At 44.3% G+C, this 16,477-nt stretch overlaps 1 protein-coding gene across 2 annotated transcripts in view; it reads left to right on the top strand.

Annotated features, from left to right (window-relative positions):
- grm5a (glutamate receptor, metabotropic 5a) overlaps window positions 1-16,477 on the top strand; it is a 49,662-nt gene that overhangs the window by 9,647 nt on the left and 23,538 nt on the right. For both annotated transcript variants that reach the window (XM_061250310.1, XM_061250311.1), the window contains one exon: window positions 8,986-9,235. In XM_061250310.1, the coding sequence (XP_061106294.1) occupies window positions 8,986-9,235 (250 nt within the window). The remainder of the gene's footprint in view (window positions 1-8,985; window positions 9,236-16,477) is intronic.

Here is a 16,477-nt window from a genome sequence, read left to right as displayed (position 1 = left end):
GTGGACTTGTGGTTAACGATTATTGGATTATATTCTGCACCTTTGAACATTTACCTGTGACCACATGTTCTTGATTGCCTTGCTGTGTCTGGCTCCTTGGTCCGGAACCCTGACACTCAGTTTCTAGAACAGTCTATTAACTCCTCCAGAACTGCCATCTAAAAAAAAAAAAAGAAATATTAAAGGTAAGCTTTTAAACACAAGATGTAAAAGTGAAGGTAACACTGCCCTGGTGTAAAATTCAACTATGACCAGCTTGAAATACCAGTTACCAGCTGTTTCAAAACAATTGAGTTGGTCTAACCATGTTGAGTATGGAGCTGATCTCACTGGTCAACCAGCTACCAGCTGTCTCAAAATCTAGCTCGAGCTGTTTTTTTCAGCAGGGCAAAGTTGTGCATTGTTTGGAGGCTAGCCAACTTGTCACCGTTCATCAGTCAAAAACAACCACATCAGCTGCATTCGTGGCTACATGTTAATGTATTTGTTGTTTGTTGGTAGTGCGACAAAACTTTTCCGTCTGCCTTACCTGTGTTCTGAGCTGTGTACTTTTGGATTACCCTTCTGCTTACCTTTTGAACTGCTGCTACCAGACCCTGAATGGACTTTCGTTTTGCAAATTTTGGTTTGTGCATTGCACCTCTGCCTGTTCTAATTGCACTCCCGTCTACAAACTGACCACAAACTGGCATACCTTTGCTAAACCTGTACACCGGTATTTGACCATTGTCTGTCTGTGCTTCCAAGTGAGTAAAGTCTGATTTGGATTATTTCCTGGCCCGCTATTGGTTCTTTCGTTCTGAAGCCTGACAAAAAAAATAATCGAATCAATGTGTCATCCCTGTCCGGATACATGAGAGGGATTCGGAACAGGATAATGGTTATATATTAACATTGCAGCATCTTGCTGTCCTTCCCCACTCACCCCTTCTAGGGTGTAAAAAGCTTTCATTCCTCCTATTTAATGAATTCATTTAATTCATCTTCTGTCTGTGGAGGTGGCAGAGGGTGAATAATACATTTAAGAGGTGAGAAGTATTTGATGTGTTTTCTCCCTCACTGCGAGCAGAAGAGTTCAGTGTAGCTGTGACTCTGTCTGACGTTCTCACAGCCTATTCTTACGTTAGTAATTAGGACCAAGATGAAAACCTTTCCTTTTAAAACGGTTTTCATCCACAGGGCCCGGGGTTGCTAATGACGATGTCAGTATCTTAACCTACTATTTTGGCTGTCATTTGCAATTCCACTACCTTCAATTCCATCTCAGTTATCTTGTATGCAGAAATTGGCCAATGCGGCGGCACAGGTGCGAGATTATGCGTCGACCGGGGCATTCGTCGGTGAGAAATGAGGCCCGGGGGCTTCCACACGAGTATGGAAACCCGCCACTCCCTTGGCAACGCCCTACACCCAATTACGCATCGTCCTGTAGGGTTAGGTGTCTCAGCTGGGTTATGCAATTCAGAAGCACCTGTCTGGCTGTTTATAAGGATTAAGTTATTTACGCTCAAAAGAACCCCCTCAGGCACCAGCACCGCACAACCTAGCAAACATGCCAACGCCGGTTTAGAGTGGGGCCAGCACTGGCTAGAAATGTGAGCCCTTGTGTGCTGTAATAGGCCATCGGGCAGCCATAGGGTTGCCAGAGTTAGAATTAGTCAAAACTGGAGACCACCGCCCACACATGCTGTCAGAACCCATTGTGTACCAGGGCTTGGGGGCCTGGCAGGGGAAAGGGGGTGTACAGCAGAGAAATTCATTGCAAACCATAGCAACCAAATTTGAATACATTTTTCAAAGTGTACCTTTATGTTGTCTGGTCTTGACCACAAACCAGACCCGACATTCCGGTCCAGCATCTGGCAACCGTAGGCAGCCGCAGATTAAATAATAAAAGGAGCGCTTACATTTTTCAAAAGGAAACTTGCAAATAAAATGGGTAAACCAGAAAAGTTAAAAATACATGCTAAAACACAGCACAATTTATACAGGTAAAATTGCTCATGTGCAGCAAACACATATCAATTTTTTATCATACTTTCTTTTCCCTCCCTTAGTGGAGTGTCTTACATCCTGTCCACTGACTGCGACAGAGGGCATAACAAAGATAGCAGTGTTTGTTGTGCTCATTTAGCCCAGAGGTGTATATGACGAAGCAGGACTATTGACTATTGACTATGAATTAGTTGGATAGGTTCACTGAATTAAACCCGGAACCATTCCAAAACTAGAACACGGATCGAAAGTAAAAACAGCTGTTCTGGGTTTTACACAGTGAACGTACCCGGCTAATTTAGTAGTCTTGCTTCGTGACATACCCCGCAGTAGGTCTTTATGAGCCACAATTAATTATTATAACCTGTGTGGGGGCCCAATATCATGGCAGCTGGCTGCATTAAAAGGCTGCCCCTGCATTCTACTGTATGTAGGCTACAGTATGCTATTAACTCAGTTCTTCTGGCTAATATTAACAGAATGGCACTCCCGATGAAAAAAAAAAACATATTTTGCTGTTAGTGTAGATATTGGTCTTGCTAAGTAAACATGACACAATCAGTTAATGTAAAAAGAAATGGACTAAGTTTTACAGGTCCAGTAAATGTGTGCCATATTAATGGGATTCATCGGCAGAACAGCAGATTAGCTGGTTTTGATCTCTGATTGGACGCCGCGTAGCGTATGAAACACTGACTGACTGAGGGGAGGTCTGCAGGTCCACGCTTGACAGAACAACATGTTTTGCGCACGAGTGGAAAAAATAGGTCGCTTTCCGCTCGTGTCTGGCCGCGAGATTACTCACATCAGCACTCTCTTTAATGACAGGGACCATCCAGAACAAGTGTATTTAGTGATTTTTTTTTCAGGCCCAATCTGAGTAACAATCTGTCTCGTTGCATGTAACGAGGGAAAAAAAAAAAAAATCCTTCTTGGTGACTATGGTGTATTTCTTTGGCCTGGAGCCAACGGTACGCTTCAGGTCTGCCGTGAGGCACGGTGGCTCGTCCTGGTGTTTATGACCTTTTTTTCATCGGTTTTATGATGCCGTGTAATCCCACATGCTGTTGGGTGTGTACGAGTCACCCTGGCGGGTTACACTCCAGGCCTGAGGCTGCGCTCATCCCGAGCTGCAGTATTAGCTGCTCTCTCACAGCTTCTGGAGACTTTTCGTTTACATATTTGCATGTTTGTTTGGCAGACGACATCACTCACGGGAGCGTTTTCTATTGCTCCAGTGCGCCTTGGGAACTTGTAGGGTCCAATATTCACTCTGGGACATTTTAACTTGCTACTCGAGTGCAAACACAGTGCGGGGTGCGTGAATCGCCTTAAAAAAGAAGAATAAGTAGAAGAATTACATTAGCTGCAGGAAGAGTCCGGCCCATAGAGCACTTTGAAATGATCTATGTGCAGCTGAGAGGGCTGCACATACTCCTCTTAACTCTGAGATGTCTCCTTTATGCCCGACCTGGCAACAGCCGATAATATTGATTCATTGGCTGGTGTGTCACAAGTATAATCTTCCCAGAACTAAATTCTGAGTGACCTTGAAGTTCACTTTCCAAAGGACTGCCAAGGTGTTTTAAAGAGTCTTTAGAGCAGAGGAAGGGCCATGCGTGTGTGTGTGTGTGCTGACGTTTGCCCCAGTACTTGATCTGTGTTTGTTAATTCGTCAAACAAGTAACTTATTTTTTACATTTCCACTAAGTGGAATTATATAAGCGATATAATTGATTATCTGTGTTGCCTGGAAAATGCATCAGTGCGAATATATGGATAATTAGCTTAGGAGACGAATTTACCCAGAGGACTTGGTTGGGACTCTGTCATTAGCATCCTTTTTTTCCACTGTTATGCTTCACTGCCTGCACCTGGCAGAAATTGTCAAATGTCCATCAAAAGAGCCACAGGCACAGGGAAAGGCACTTCCTCTCAGTCCCTGACCCCCAGCACCCCACACCAGCGGCAGGGTACAAATGAACCTGCCTTCTGAAGCATGAAATTTGATGGTAATGTTTGTCAGAGTGACCCAATGAGACCAGCTGTGCCAGAAACCTTTAAGAGATGGACCAGGTGTGTGGGAGTCACTTAGTTTACAGTCATGACTGGGTTTAAGACAGTGACAAGGTGGGTATCGCAGAGAGAACAGGTGTGTGGGCAGGAACCGTTCTGAAGGAATTTACTGTGTGAGCAGTGTTGATTAGATGCAACAGAATGGCCTGCTGGTTAATGTTCACTGAGGGGCTCCTGCAACCGGCAGAACATTCTGTTACGTTTTGAGCATTCCATCTGTTGAACAGGTACACGCCGAAGGGTTTGCTGCGATTTTTAAACATTAGTTGGGAGATGTTTAATGGGATAAATGAGAAAAATGATACCGTTGTGACCTTTGAAATATGTGGCTGATACTGTTATATGTAGCTCATACACTTTGTGGACACTAATGACATAAAATATATGGTATAGATTTCTTGTACTGTTCTTATGTTTTGCCTTCAAATATCTGAAGCCAATTTTTGAAGCCAATACTAATATTGCTAATGTGAGTACCAATTATGTATTTTCCTTGTCAATGTGTGGTTTGAAAATGCTGTGTGGTTATTGTGCGTTACATATTATTGACAACATTGCAGCATTGATTTGAAAGCAAAATGTAATTTGATATTGAACCGTAAATATATTTGTAAATTGGATGGCAGGCTAACATCTGCCACATTAGGAATTATGTTCCTTAAATACAGGTGGAAACCTGCAAGCAGCCTGCTTAATCCAGCAGCAGTGTGCAACAGGCAATGCAGAGTATTACATTACAGTACATTAATGTACAGTTGATTAGACTAAGCAGCAGACAATCCTCCCCTGGAGCAAGGCAGGGTTAAGGGCCTTGCTCAAGGGCCCGATGGCTGTGCGGATCTGATTGTGGCTACACCGGGGATTGAACCAGCGGCCTTGCGGGTCCCAGTCATGTACCTTAACCGCTACAGGCCGCCCTAGTAGATGTCGTTTTTCGAGAAAACATCCTGAAATCATCGCGGCGCAATCAAAAGAGAGCGGTAGGACGGGAAACTGAGAGTGATCTGCAGCAGACGGTCTATCGAGTTCGGGACCCGTAGCCCTCTGCCCACGTCCTCTTCCCCATCGCCTCCTCCCCCTCCTCATCCTCCTCCTCCGCGGCGCGCTTCAGCTCTGAGAGCTCTCCGCCGGCGGACACCCACTCCCGCGCCGGGAACAGTGTAATCTCCGGCCGCTCGCCCGGCAGCGGAGGCTTGGCTGTGAAAAAACCCGCAGACTCCGGCTCCCACGCTGCCCAGTCCGCCCCCGCGGAGGTGGGCGGGAGCGGCGCTCACCGCAGGCAAGTCAATTATCCAAACAGGCTATCATTCGCTGAGTGAACGCCGTAAAAAACGGGGATCACATTAGCCGTGAATAAAATCCTATTTTCCCCCCAGTGAAACGCATCGGCCCGGCGGCTAAGGCGTTGACCTCAAGCAGTCCTGCCTGTGATCAAAGGGACATTTCAAGGCGCATTTCTTGAGAATATGTGTTGGTTAATGTGTCACATTCATATTAGCATTTTCTGAATAATATACCATGCCGTTATGAAATCACATACATGAGGAATTCATATTCCAAAATAATATGTTATTTTGGGCGGCACGGATGGTGCAGTGGGTAGCACTTCCTACCTTTCACCTAATGTATGCTGGGATAGGTTCCAGCCCCCCTGCGACCCTGTTCAGGATAAGCGGGTTAAGATAATGGATGGATGGATGGATGGAATATGTTATTTTCAGAGAGTTCCATGTTGGGACAAGTTTCACAGATTTCATGTGGTTTTTAGATCAACGTGTGGTTAAAGTGTGCATTCTCAGCTTTTATTTTTATACAATTTGGTTTCACTATGTAGAAATTATGCATAGCACCTACTTTTCAGGGCACCATAATGTTTGGGACACATTAATGTCACGTCAGTGAAAGTAGTCATGTTAAGTACTTTGTTGCATATACTTTGCATGCAATGACTGCTTGAAGTCTGTGACCCATAGACGTCACCAGGAGCTGAGTATCTTCTCTGGTGATGCTCTGCCAGGCCTGTTCTCCAGTCATCTTTGGCTCATCCTTGTTTTTGGGGCTAATTGCTAGTTTTCCTCTCAGCATATGAAGCGGCTGTTCAGTTGGATTCAGATCAGAGGAATGCCCAGTCAAGAATTTTCCTGTTTTTGGCCTTTGTTGCTTTTGAAGTATGTTTGGGATCCTTGCCTTGATGTAGGATGAAGCACCGTCCAATGAGTTTGGAGGCCTTTGGCTGTAGTTCAGTAAATTAATGTTTCTTTTCACTTCTGAATTAATTCTGCTGCTGCTATCAGCAGTCATATCATCAATGAAGACTAGTGAGCGAGTACCTGTGGCAGCCATAAATATCCAAACCATAACCTCCCTCCATCACCATGTTTTACAGATGAGTGGGTGTGCTCTTTGAACTCATTTAGGAACTTATTAGCAAACTGTAACCTAGCCTGATACACTCACTGAGCACTTTAAGTACACCTACTTATTCATGTGGTTATTTAATCATCGTGTGGCAGCAGTGCAATGCATAACTTCATGCAGATATGGGTCAGGAGCTTCGGTTAATGTTCAGATCAACCATCAAAATGGGGAAAAAATGTGATCTTAGTGATTTCAACCGTGCCATGATTGTTGGTGTCAGTATTTCTGTAACTACTGATATCTGGGGATTTTCACACCCAACAGACACTAGAGTTTACTTAGAATGGTGCAAAAAACTAAAAACATCCAGTGAGCAGCAGTTATACAGACAGAAATGCCTTGTTGATGAGAGAGGTCAATGCAGAATGGATAGACTGGTTTGAGCTGACGGAAAGGCTACGGTAACTCTGTAGAATTGTGGTGAGCAGCATCTCAGAATGCACAACATGTCGAACCTTGAGACAGATGGGCTACAACAGCCGAAGACCACGTCGGGTTCCACTTCTGTCAGCCAAGAACAGAAAGCTGAGGCTGCAGTGGGCACAGGCTCACCAAAACTGGAGAGCTAAAGACTGGAAAAACGTAGCCTGGTTTGATGAATCTCGATTTCTGCTGAGGCATACAGATGGTTGGTTCCTAACAACATGCTCAGTGAGTGTATGTGTGTACACCAGTGATGCATCCACCTAGGAAACATGATTCCATGAATGACTATTTTCTAAAATATTCCTCATTTATATTCCTAATATTTGTGATTTGTGTGATAATTAGCATGCTGCCTTATACCGCTTCTCTGTGAAATTGATCGTTTTGTTGGGCTGACTTCCAGAGCTCGCCAAAGCCCACAGAAAGTAATGGGAGCTCTTCGGCTTTTTGTGTGAGCTGTCTTCCTGTTCAGTGTTTTAACCAGACAGCAGAGGTTTGATAAAGGCGCAGTTGTTGTTGTTAATCGCACTCAGAGTAAAAGCCGGGACACCGAGCCTGCACAACCTCCTCGATCAAATACCAGCTCCCAAATCAGGGCACCATCAGTCCAACCTGAAACCATAAATGTGTGTTAACACAATGAGTCTTTGGTCCATTTGTGAATGTGCAGTATATCCATGCGATGCCTCAGTGCAATATCCACGTGATGCCTCAGTGCGCCTGCCAATCCAGTATTCAGTATTCAGGTTTTGCCAAAGCATTTTTCTTGTATGTAATTATGTATATGTTCTGATGGAATCTTTATTCTTTTTGAACAAAAAGCCATCATTGGAGCCAATACCCAAGTAGTTGTTTTTCCTTTAATGACATTGAATCATGTGCATCTATGGAGCCACTGTTGAAAGAAAAGGTAGAAATAGTACAAAGAGAAACACTTCAGACATCAAACCTGACTTTCTGAATTTCTACATGTGTAATTACTAGAATAAATTAAAATGAAACATCAAACGTTAATCATTAATAATATGTTGTTCTAATTTCCATCATAATTATGATTAGAGGTTGATAATCTATATTTACCTATGCATGCCCCAGCATAGGTAAGAGTCCACCACCAAACGCGTGGCTAATGACCCATCACCAATATTCATTAGCAGTGGAGCTGGGGTTATTTTTAGCCAGCCGTGAGCTGTCTCAGTGATGGATGCTTCACTGAGCTGGACGGGTTCCCTCCAGCTCCCACGGCTCAGAGAATGGAGAGATTACGTATGGCTGTGTGTTCGGGTGCATGGCAGACCCTGCCCACCTTCAGTCTGCTGAGTATTACTGCAGCATGCAGATGTGAGACAAAATCAAAATCAAAGCGATACGCGTATATACACATAGTTCTGAATAACTTGGTCTAGACAAAGATTGATGTGTGCGTTGAGACACAGAAGGACATAGCCTTCGCTTCCTGATTTTTATAAAGCGATTAGTAGGAAACAAACTTGTAGCTTTGGGGCAAAAAAATAGAAATTTCTACTTTGAGAAAGTCTTGGAAACATAAAAAGTAAATCTCCGTGTGTGTTTTGTGGTATTCGGGGTGTAGAGGGTATACCCACTTGTCAGAGAGAAAATACAGAAAAAGATTCATATCTTTAATATTCACTCAGCCCCTGATTTAGAATAGATCCACATAAACTAGGTCACCTGGATTTTATGTAAATGGAGGGAGTCTACCCCGGGTGCTTCATATAATGGGGACACGACAGACTGATGCTTTAATTTGGATCCGACCCAAGGTGTGTGTGTGCCTGTGTGTGTTAGCGAGAGAGAGAGAGAGAGAGAGAGAGAGAGAGAGAGAGAGAGCAGAGGTGTGTGAGAGACCGTGTGTGATTTGCTATTGTCAAATTACTATGAAATAGTGGTTCAATAGAAAATATAATTTTTTTATCAATGTATGTTCTTGCTTTAACTAAACCGATTTTACGGTCCATTTGCATATCCTGAATAAATAGCCCCCCCCCCGGGTCTCCTCCACACCCCTATGATCCTGATCCCTGACTGGCTGATCTCCCCCGTCCGCAGGAAACTACGGCGAGAGTGGCATGGAGGCATTCAAGGACATGGCGGGCAAAGAGGGGATCTGCATCGCGCACTCGGACAAGATCTACAGCAACGCCGGGGAGCAGAGCTTCGACCGGCTCCTGGGGAAACTGAGGAGCCACCTGCCCAAGGCGCGCGTGGTGGCCTGCTTCTGCGAGGGCATGACCGTGCGCGGGATCCTCATGGCCATGCGCCGCCAGAACCTGGTGGGGGAGTTCCTGCTGGTCGGCAGGTCAGTAAAGGGGAAGGGAGTTCCTGCTGGTCGGCAGGTCAGTAAAGGGGGAGTTCCTGCTGGTCGGCAGGTCAGTAAAGGGGGAGGGAGTTCCTGCTGGTCGGCAGGTCAGTAAAGGGGGAGTTCCTGCTGGTCGGCAGGTCAGTAAAGGGGGAGTTCCTGTTGGTCGGCAGGTCAGTAAAGGGGGAGGGAGTTCCTGCTGGTCGACAGGTCAGTAAAGGGGGAGTTCCTGCTGGTCGGCAGGTCAGTAAAGGGGGAGTTCCTGCTGGTCGGCAGGTCAGTAAAGGGAGAGGGAGTTCCTGCTGGTCGGCAGGTCAGTAAAGGGGGAGTTCCTGCTGGTCGGCAGGTCAGTAAAGGGGGAGGGAGTTCCTGCTGGTCAGCCAGTCAGTAAAGGGGGAGTTCCTGCTGGTCAGCCAGTCAGTAAAGGGGGAGTTCCTGCTGGTCGGCAGGTCAGTAAAGGGGGAGTTCCTGCTGGTCGGCAGGTCAGTAAAGGGGGAGTTCCTGCTGGTCGGCAGGTCAGTAAATAAGAACGGCTTCCCTTCTGCCCGTTGGGGCCGGTGCTGGTGTGCGTGAAGGACTCTTATGAGACGACCAGCCGTCCTTATTTTACTAGAGTAAGCGATGTTCCCTGACCACTCCGTGATTTTGTATCTGGTGTCTTAGGCTTGTTAGCACGTCTAAGCCTCTAGTTCAGGGCGTTTGCCCATCTCAGGTTCCGTTCTCCCACAGCTCTGTGCGAGGTCAGGGATTGTGTGTTCTTTTGGGCTGTGTGTCCCACCCAGCTTCTGCGTTACAGAAGGACGAGAGTTGTGGTACGGATGTCGACAATATCTACAAGAGCTGTATCAGTCATTGTGACTTTCTTTTATACAGCAGGACAATGCATTTAAGGAATGCATTTGGCATTTTCATGCAAAGTTTGGATGACATATGAGAGAGCAGACATAGGAGAGAATACTATAGTGAGGGAGAGGGATCGAGGAACGAAATAAATGGTAAATAACTGACTAATTTAGAAGATCAACAGGGTTCTAAAAAGGTATCCAAAGGCTTTTGGCTCTGTCTCAAAGAGGCAGTTCATGTGTGCTCAGAAGTTTATACTTAGCGCCGGAATCCGATAATTATTCAATGTCTTGTCACGGGGGAAATCGTTTTACAACAGCTTAGTTGGGAAAATAGGAGTTTGATCTGAAAATATGCACACTTTGACGAAAATTGCAATTTTCAGTATGGATCAGTATGGAACATCAAGCGAAAGCTTGAGGGTGATCCGAAAAGCTCCAAAACACAGAAAATATGTGTGTGGGCGTTTAAGGTATAGGTGTCTTTAAAATACCACTGCTCTCTCACTTGGGGAGGGGAGGCTAAATTTTAAGAAATTTTAATCAAGCATGTCCTCGTTACTGAAAGAGGCTTTGAAGATACTGAAGCCCTACAGAAGCAGGATGAAAATATTACATGCTCTAAATACTTATGGTTGGCTTAGTTTACATTAGAGTTATTTAGCTGATGTTTTATCCAAAGCAACAGTTGATTTTTTGAGAAAGCAGGGGACAATCCCCCCTGGAGCAATGCGCGGCTAAGGGCCTTGCTCAAGGGCCCAACAGCTGTGCAGATTTTATTGTGGCTACCCCACTACTATAGCAACTAGGCTACAGGCTGCCCCTTATATTCTGAACTGTCAGAATACTGTATTTCACAAGAAACATGCTCTTTACATTCCTAGCATCATCAGCTGACAGTGTGTAAGGAGGTCCTGTGCATCTTCTACATCTACTCCTCATCATCCTCATCACTGTCATCATCATCATCATCATCATCATCATCATCAGTCCAAAAATCCACAAGCAGGTGACGGTACTGGCTGTAACAATCATATCTTCCCAGGTTCTCCCAGAGTTCTGTCCAGGTAACTCTCTTTTGACCTTATGTGCCTTTTTAGAATTTTCATACAAAAATCTACAGTGGGCTCCAGAATTATTGGAGAAAGAAGACTGCATATAATAAACAACATGGATAATGATCTATATTGCATGTTCAAACATGGGAAAACGATATAAATATATTTCAATCCATGTACTACTCAATGTTTGATGGCAAAATGAAATTAAAATGAAATTAAACCAGGGGTGCCAATAATTGTGGAACCTGTTTTTTGGGGAATATTTTTTTAATAGTTTTTTTTAATGGTTGATTCCATCAATAATAAAGCACACTGCTTTACACATGTTGGAAAATAAAGCAATAACTGCTTCTGTTTTAGTTAAAAAAACAACAACTATTAACTATTGTTTCTTTTTTGTCTGTTTTGGCTTTAATTGAGAATGTGTCTTTCTACATTTTCTTGTACAATGCACAAGCAAACAACAACCACCACCCCCCCCCCCCTCCTCTCTGCACACATGTAGCATATGTCTCTGTCTTTTGGGTCTTTTGAGGATGTCCTCTAGTCACCCAAAATGCAGAGCGCCGACCTTGGAGGTTAGCAAGCAAGCGTGCCGGTGGCAGAAAGCCCCATCATTGATGAATCGAGGCGAGTGACGGAGATTGGAGTGTTCCATGTCCCTGCCCTGCAACACTCACTCTGACAAGGGCGGGGGTGGCAAAAGGGACAAATCCATCTTCTTAATTGGCTTGTTATCTGAGGTGACTTGCTTTCTGTCTGATGGCCAACATCACACTCTCAGGTGAAGCGCCTGAACAAAGCCAAAGGGCCACCTTTGAGAAGGATACAATCTAAATGCTAAACTGTGTATAAGTCACAAAATCCAAAATGACCTCCACCTCTTCACCTTGTATATACAGTATACATGAAACCGAGTGATAGATTTTCTCCACATGTAATGTAGCTATTTTGACTGCTTAATAGTCCATCTTAATTTAACAGAATGTATTAGTTATTTCATTCTGAGGAACAGAAAGTCTTAATCTCATACAGTTGGGGTCTTTTTGTGAGATAATTCTAATTTTGCCATATTTGCACACGTTTGTGTTTTTTCGTACCATAATATTACAAATGCATCCTGCACAAAGCTCTCCATGCAACAATGTGAGATCACACCACATCCTTTGCTGTGACAACTTTATTTTTAATCTCGGCTAGCATGCACGACAACAAAACATTATTGTTCACTGTTGATAGTTAACATTTGGAATTTAGCAGATAATCTTGGCAGACAATCTCTTAAGATGCTTTTGTTTAGTCATCATGTGTCACCTTTAACCATTGGTTTTGTAATATTCAGTTACAAAATAATCAAACCAATACCCCTAGAATATTTTTCTTTTTTTGAGAATATAAAAAGTGGAACTGGAATCACACCATAAGGGTTGGAATCTATAAGAACTATAGTTTATGTTGGTTGTTGAAAATGTATTTGATTTTGTAAACTCGTGCCTGTGTGTTCACTGATTTTAGAAAAAGCAAGAAACTGTGAAATGACAAGAAACTGTGGCGGAATTACTATGACAAAAATAAATGTAATATGATTTCGAAAAATTCACAAATGGTTAATACATAGGCCAGATCAGGCAGGATTACTGCATCACTCGAAGGCAAGGTATTTTATCCCTTAATCGTTCTGATATGAAATGCGTTTGGTATTATGACTCGCCCGTAGGAAATGCTCTGGCTCTGCTGCTTTGCTCAGCATGCTCTGTCATGCTCTTTTTACCGGGAGATTTAGCTCTATAATGCCTCCCAGGCATTTTTCAAATTAAACAGCACATGCCACGCGTCCGTCTCGTAAGATTCCTGTGACATTGTCGCAGCGCTGCAGCGACATTTACGCGACTTCCGTGACTCTGTGAGAATGTTACGTGTTACCTCGGATCCTGTGAAAAAGTCATATAGAGTATTGCTGTAAAAGGGAGTAGGGGATTTAGAGGAAAGAGAAACGGATTTGAGGAAAGAGAAATTATCAGGGGAGGGGTAACACTGATGTCCAAAACCCCGTGTTTAGCACAGCATTTCCGTTCGCAGACCTGCTGGGATTGGCCCAAAAAACAAAGAAATAAAAGTTACATTCAGACGGGATGTCTTGGTGTCATAAAAAATGCATCAAAGGTGCTGATGAAACAAGTGTAGGATGACGAGTGCATACCCTTTAGACTTTGATACAATGCTCCTTCAATGGCAGTTGTCCAGGCTCAATGCTGTATGGTTGTGTTGGGAACAGAAGACAAGCACAAGAAAGAATGCTGCCATACAAGAGGCAGAAAACTTTAGCCGAGAGTGGCAGAATGCATACGGCAGAGACAGAAGGTGATATTTGCTAGGTTTCGTGTTTTCGGTGTATTGTATTGTGTCTATGTGGTTAGTGTTTTCGTGTTTTTGTTACCTCTGTGCGCACCGTAGCCCCCCTGTCAGTTTGTTTCACCTGTTTCACTTCCTGATTGTTTCCCCACCTGATTATTTAAACCCCTTTGTTTGTTCAGTTCCCGGCCAGATTGTTACGTGTTTATGCCAAACTCTCCAGCGTTTTCTGATTGATACCTGTTACAACCCGTTTCGTCCCAGACCTCTGAGTTTAACTTATTCCCGTCTATCTGATTCTGACCCGTAGTTTCTCGACCCGTTTCTGTTTTTCGACTTTTGATTAATCAATTACAGCAGGTGATTACAGTTAAGTGCAGAGTAATAAACGAAAAACCAGCAGACCCTGTAGCTCTCCAGGACCAAGGGTTGGGGACCACTGCCATAGAATGAGTGAACGAGTGTGCGTTCCTGGGTGTCTCGTTCAGAGGGCTTATCTTGATCAGTGCTTCGTAGCTGCTCACATTCAGGGCTGGATTCTCTGTGGATCACTTGGGTCACACAAGGCGCAGCTCCTCTGCCAGCAAAGACCGACCAATGGGACACGGCTTACATGTCACGGTTCACCGTTCCTGCTTAGCCCGATTGAAGCCATATTTAACACCTAAGACTTGCGATTACATGTACATTTTAGAAGACAATTTTAATCCAAAGCGACTTACAATGCAAGTGCAAAGCTTCTGAACAAGTATGAAGCATCAAATCCATAAATAGCAAAACACGCACGTAGTTACAACCAAAAATAGTCCTAAGTGCAAGTTTTCTTTTTACATTTATTTATATAGGGTATACAAGAGGGATATTGGGCGGGGGGAGGGGTGTAAATCAGGAGGGAGGACAAAGGTACAGTCTGAAGGGAGCAAAGTCTGGATATACATTGGGGCAGTCCCCTTAGCAGCCTGGAACGCCAACACTAGCGCCTTGAAGCAGATGCTTGTGGAAATAGGCAGCCAGTGGAGGGCTATGAAAAGTGGGGTGACATGAGCCGACCTGGGCTGACTGGTGGTCAGGCAGGCTGCAGCATTCTGGACCAGCTGGAGGGGCTTGATGGCAGGGAGACCAGCCAGGAGGGAGTTGCAGTAATCTCCCGCCTGGACTAGGAGAGCTGCGTGGCTTTCTCCATCAGAAGATGATGGATACGGAGTATGTTATGGAGGAAGAACCAGCAGGTTCTGACAGTGGAGGATGTGTGTGGAGCTAGGCTGACATGGTCATCATGGGTTCACCACAAGATTCTTGGCTGTGCGGGAGGAGGATACTACAAAGTCCTCGACGATCAATGAGAGGTCGATTGTCAGAGAGGACAGCAGGGATGTAGAGAAGCTCAGTCTTGCCAAGGTTAGGCTTCAGGTGGTGGGAGGTCATCCACATAGAGATGTCAGCCATGGTGACCACAGTATCAGTAGGGAAGAAAAGGAAGAGTTGATATGATGCTTTTACAAAGTTATCTGGTTGCATTGAAGAATTGTAAACACAGAATTCTGGTCTCCCCTCTACTGCAAGCATTTTTTAAATATTATTCTCTGGGCTCAAATAAGGGATTCAGCTTTCCTGAAAAGTGGACTGATTAGCTTGAAGCTTGAAGCTAAAAAGGATCCATTTGGGGATTGTTGAAATCATAATTCTCTCCCCCAAAGCAGAACCTCTGCTGCCCCAGTATCATCTTTTTATCTGCAACATGTACAATTAAATTTGAATTTCCTAAAATAACCTATTTGTAGGCATCAAAGTATTTTTTTAAAGGTTTTTAATGTATATGGCGAAATACTCAATGTCACTATCAATGTCAAAATCTATTGCCACCGGAGCAGGGGAAGGGTTGTTTATGTACTTGCTGATTGAATATTTAAAGTATCTATTTTAGAAAATGGTGCCGTGGTCTAGATATGCTCATGTAAAGGGACATGGGCCTTCCCCCAGGGAAGCTGTCATATTTGCGAAGGCTCCAGACTTTGATGTGGCATGAGAGAGACATTGCCCAGAGTTCCATGTGACTGACAGTAGGTCCTGAAGTTCTGCAGCTCTCTCCGCCCGCCTCTCCGCCCCACGGCAAGCGGACTCGGTCCCAGGCGTTATTCCAGGCATCTCCGGGACTGCGGAGTAGAGGCTAGAACACTGGACTCTGGATCAGATGTAGGGTCAAATCATACCAAAAGGAAATCAGCATGTATGTGTTCAGTAATAGATGAGTAGTGTCCCAAATGGATGGGTGGTAAACACAGATGAATTATGCTCTGAACAGCCAGACTGGGAACAGAAGAAACAATGGCTATAGCTGCTCGTCCTCAGTGTGCTGAGCAGTATTGTTTTTCTTCCAATCTTGTTTTATTCTGGCCGGGATACCCCGTAGAGTGTAATATATGGATCTCAGTCGCTTTCTGTGTAACTTGTGCCTTTTCAAATTCGTCAAGAAGCCTAGTACAGAAAAATGGAGGAACACAGATTGCAGCAGGAATATGGAATAGAGAAACATGATGTCATGGGACTATGCTGTTTCCGTTACAGAAGACTTTGACCACAGCTTTCAGTTTAGCATATCAAATAACAATTGATAATTGATAGAATTGGCATTGATGGAAGAGAGCATTTGCCAGTTAGCCATGGAATGTGAAGTAACTAATTGAGCATGAAATTCAGACTGGTATTTTGTGGCATGCCACCTTCATTTGGGAACCGTCCCCTAAAGCCTGATTTATACTTCTGCGTGGATTCTACGCGTAGCCCCTACGCAGTTGAGAGCATTTATACTTGTGCGTTGGGGTGTCTGCGTCGCCCTGCAATTACACCGCCAAAACGCTCGTTTTCGTCGTCATTATATCCCATAATAATTTGCGATTAACTGTATGGATCTTACTTCCGTTAAATTAATGGCGGCTGAAAACAGCGGCGGAGTTCACAAAGAACTGTCCACAAGTGCAAGTACACAA

This window comes from Conger conger, chromosome 7 (genome assembly GCF_963514075.1).
Source record: "Conger conger chromosome 7, fConCon1.1, whole genome shotgun sequence".
Classification (NCBI taxonomy): Eukaryota; Metazoa; Chordata; class Actinopteri; order Anguilliformes; family Congridae; genus Conger; species Conger conger.
The sequence above is the reverse complement of the archived record's forward strand: the minus strand, read 5'-3'. Positions and strand labels throughout refer to the sequence as shown.